The sequence below is a fragment of the Grus americana genome, chromosome Z (genome assembly GCF_028858705.1).
Source record: "Grus americana isolate bGruAme1 chromosome Z, bGruAme1.mat, whole genome shotgun sequence".
Taxonomy (NCBI): Eukaryota; Metazoa; Chordata; class Aves; order Gruiformes; family Gruidae; genus Grus; species Grus americana.
In genome coordinates, this window is record NC_072891.1 from 71,906,630 (window position 1) to 71,911,069 (window position 4,440).

The 4,440-nt window shown below is 41.0% G+C and overlaps 1 protein-coding gene across 1 annotated transcript; it reads left to right on the top strand.

Annotated features, from left to right (window-relative positions):
• Window positions 1–1,068: 1,068 nt before the first annotated feature.
• Window positions 1,069–1,866, top strand: LOC129199823 (tetraspanin-3-like). Its single transcript, XM_054810870.1, has one exon. The coding sequence runs from the start codon at window positions 1,069–1,071 to the stop codon at window positions 1,864–1,866; it is 798 nt and encodes a 265-aa protein (XP_054666845.1).
• Window positions 1,867–4,440: the final 2,574 nt, after the last annotated feature.

Sequence of the window (4,440 nt, forward strand, 5' to 3'; positions counted from 1 at the left end):
CCTTCCTGAGGCCTTTGGCAAGTTTTATGCAGGTTTTCCATCCTGCTTGGCTCTTTCGTATCACATGTTTGAGTAATAATGCTCTTCTGCTGGCTGATAAGTGGCGTTAATTCCCTTTGGGGCTGTTGTGAAGTCATTTATCTGGTGTGTAATTCAGTTTCTTTACACACAAGGAAAAGTTAATACAGTTCTTACTGTTGTTTGTATTCAGTCATTACAGCAGTCAGTCAAACCATGGGTGATGCAAACTGAGGGGTACCAGTGTGAAATGGTGGGGATTTCTCATCCAGGTGTCTTGAGTAATTGAAGCTATCTATACAGAAATCTTGCTGAGTAAAAAAAGGGCAAAATATTATTAATACCATTATGCCCCTCATAAAAAATAATGAGTGGTAAATATACTGGGAAGGATAATGAGTCTAGGTGATTGTCACCTATGGAGATCCCTGGAATATCTGTCCTTTAACTATTCCTCGTTAATGACTCTGACTTGTGCATTTATTGCCATCTTGGCTACTGCTGTAGGATTGATAATTGGATTACCTCTTTCACTTGTGAAGTGATCTGAACTAACACCAATGGCTACCACCTTGAGTATTTCTCTACATTTAGTTCTGTAGGATTGATAATTGGATTACCTCTTTCACTTGTGAAGTGATCTGAACTAACACCGATGGCTACCACCTTGAGTATTTCTCTACATTTAGTTCTTTAACACGTGAATGTAGTAAAGCAAGGGGTGCAGCTTTCCAGCTGTCCCCCTCCTTCAAATCCAAATGTCTCCAGTGACAGCAGAGTAAATGACCTCTTGACAGCAAGCTTGGCCATACCCTCCTGGTTTCTGCAACCTATGCTGAAAAAGAGCTGGCGTGCTGTTAGCTGATGCAGGGCCCAGTCTTTGTGCTGAGGGAGTCTCATCAATGTTGGTCCCTTGAAAGTTGTTTTTGGGTGGAGATGTCATCTGCTGCACCTGGATAAGTGGGGTGGAGGCCTCTTAAACGGTGGTGGTGAGGGTTTGGGCTGCTAGTAGTGAGCAGAATGAGGAGATTTAGAGCTGTGGTGGTCACAATGATGATGTTCTCATCTTTGTGGTGCTATGAGGATTCCTGGGTCAGGTCCTTTGCTCGATCTCTGCTGAGGTTCCTAGGATTTGTCTCCTGGGGCATTGCTGCAGTTCTGGCCTTTGGTGGAGTTTCTGTGATCCTTATGTACAAGAACTACAGATATTTATTTCAGGACTCTTTCCTGTCTCTCCCTGGCTGGCTGGCTGTTGCAGCTGCACTTATCTTGCTACCTACTGGAGTTTTGGCTGTCTCTATTTCTGCTAAGGGCTCCCGCTATCAGCAAGGGGCTCTCATGTACTTGCTCCTGGTCCTTCTTTGCCTACAAATGTCTTCAGCAGTTCTGGCAGAGTTCTACTCTATTCGGATGGCTTCTGAGCTGAAAAGCACTGTGGATTACCTTGTCTATCGGTACAATGGGACACACTCCCAGGATCCAGGAAGCAGGGCTGTGGATACAGTACAGAGGAAGCTGCAGTGTTGTGGGATCCAAAACTACACAGACTGGCTAAATGCATCAGCTACTTCTTGGCATCTTCAAGCTGAAAAAGCTCATGTCCCTGAAAGCTGCTGTAAGGAGAAGTATTCTCACTGCGGGGGTGACTTGGGCCATCTGGAGCAGCTTTTTCAGGAAGGCTGCCTGAAGAAGCTGCAAGACCAGTTGCATTTTGTCATGTTCTATGTATTTTTGTGCTGTACTGTGCTAAGTGTCTTAGAACTGTTAGTTGGTGTCACCAATGGCATCCTCATGAGACATCAGCCTTTCCATGACCTCCAAATCCTGGAGTCATCTACCTTCTCATAGGTCTGCAGACACTGGCAGCATTGCCGAACCTGCTGCACGTTTCCTTCATTTTGTACCACTCTGCTGTTGCACTTGAAGAAAACTTCTTTTTGTTAAAAAAAAATAAAAATTTGCATATAAATAAAAATAATTGATCATTGTTGGATTTTTTTCTTTAATGTTATAATATTAGATCAGTTTTCCCCAACTCTTATTTGATAGGTATCCTGTAGCTGAGAAACTTCATTGCTGGAAGTCACAGGAGGGAGAAGAGGGTCATCAGCATGTGCACACATGAAACTACCGTGTGTGACTCTAGGGTAAGCAGTAGGAAGAGATATGTCTTGCTCAGGTGAATGTGTTGTGATGTCATGACCTGACCTTTTGAAATAAGTCCTAACTGTACTAGAATCTTGAAGAGTCATTAAAGACCAGATTCCTCCACCTCCAAACTTGTATTTAATGCTTTGGTATTTCTAGAAGAAGCCCTTTGGATAAAGTTTAAGAGTTTTTTCTTTTTCTTCTTCAAATACTGGTTTAAATATAACTTATTTTTCAGTGAAAATAAATTTTTAAAGTGGCGTGAAGGTGCAGTCTAAATGAAGAAGATATGTTTAACAGCAGCAGAGTAACTAATAAGATGATGTACAGCGGGAGGTATAGTTATCTCAGGAGTTGCACAGAGGCAATTCCCAAATTAAAGAGGAAGAAGAAAGCCTGTATTTATTCATTTATTTCCTGTCAAAGGAAGGAATGAGTCAATTCTTTCCTGAAAAGTTATGTGGGGTCATATGCATGTTTGAATGACAACAACAGTATGCTTCTTTTTCTTAAGGTACATATGCCTTACTCCTACTATTTCCTCATCTTACCCATTTTCTGTGGGTCTCATTCTAGCCTGTGTGTGCTGAAAGGGATGAAGTCCAACATATGAGCTATCCCTATTCTTGTTTATGTCAGTGCTGTTGATGTTTAGGGAGGTGGTCTGCCTGTGTTGGACTGTGCAATGCATGGTTGTGTGTGCTTGTACATATCTGTCTGTTTGGGAAATGCTCTCAGCCTCACTACTGACCTGCAACTGGGAACTGCAGCAGCTGCATCCTTTGGGAAGTCTATGTAGGGAATCTCCAGGGTCTACAAGTGCACCATGTCAGGTATTACCAGAGTGGGAACAAAGAAATGACATGGGTCATAAAAACCAACAGACTGGGCAACTCCCTTAGAACCTGAAGCAATAGTTAAATCATTATTGCTTTAAATTTTCTACTAAATGTCAGGTATTTTATGACAAATTTCAGACTCCAAATCACCAGATACAGATTTTCCTGGGGGGAAAAATAATCAGAGGACATGGGGCAGCTCTTGCAGGCTTATTAATAACTATGTGGAAACAAAACATGAAATATACTGCAGGGCTGCTTCATAAAAAAAACCAAACCAAAACGCCCCTCCCCCCCCCTCCTTGATTTAGATAAAGGAGAAGTAGTAATTCATTAAGTGTGAATAATTATTCCAAAAAAGAAGGAATGTCCCAAAGGAAAAAGGGAAAATAGCTGTGTCTGAGTAACATAATGGAAGGAAACATTTCTTTCAGTTTGCTTGACACGGGACGCATCTGGCAGTGAGTAAAATTCATCTAATTTAGCACTGCTTTTGGGTGTTTATGGCTTTGTGGTATCCTGGCACATAAATGTTTTGTGATGCAAAGTTATTGCTATGCCATTACAAAGATGCAATGAAACTGAAATGACAGCAACTGGCCCAGGAAGAAATGGGGTTTGAAGAAAGAAAGGTGGAAGAGCGGAGTGGATGTAGTGCCTTTTTATCAGCTGCCTTTCTTAAGAAGGATAATTTTCTTCTCAGATCAGTCCTTATCCCTTAGAACTTCCTTCACAGGTTCTGAATCAGATTGTCTTAAAAGAAGGGAATGCCTGTATTTTTCACTATGAAGTGGAAAGAAGCAATTTCAAGGTGGTTAAAGAAGAGAATTACTGTAGTGGATGTCCTCATCTACTCTCCAGTCTGCTAAAAGTCCAGGTCGTGCATGGCTCCCTCTATTGTTACCGTACTAAGAAAATTATAAGATAAATATGAAATAAAAATCTCTGGATGTTAAGTATAAGAAATTACTTTTAGGGTTTTTTTTTTCCCCCCTCTGCATACTAGATTACCTCTGTAAGATCAGATCTTAAAAACCTGGTAAAAAACAAAGGGGAGAGCGAGGATACATGAGACAGTCCTACTACAGATAGAACTGGTTGTTAGTAGACAGTCGCTAGACAAAACAATAGATTTATTACCCCTTTTTGCTTGTGTTAACTTGGGTGGTTTGATTCTGAATAGTTAATTCTGGACAGGAGTAACTTCTTTTGAAATAAAAATGTTCATGTTTTTAAGCAACTGCATTGCATTTCTGCATTAAGATACATAAATCCTTGGCTACTATTGTGATCTACACATTGCACGCTTCATTCTGAGAGGACCTCCAGATGTCTTTCATAATCTGTAAAAATGGGCAGCTGTATAAGCAGGCAACAGATGAGTTACAGTCAACATTTCTGAAAATTGTGGTGTTTGGGTTTGAAGGGGAGAAAC

Excerpts from the sequence above, each read along its gene's own strand:
- LOC129199823 (XM_054810870.1), top strand. The coding sequence starts at position 1,069 with ATGATGATGTTCTCATCTTTGTGGTGCTATGAGGATTCCTGGGTCAGG.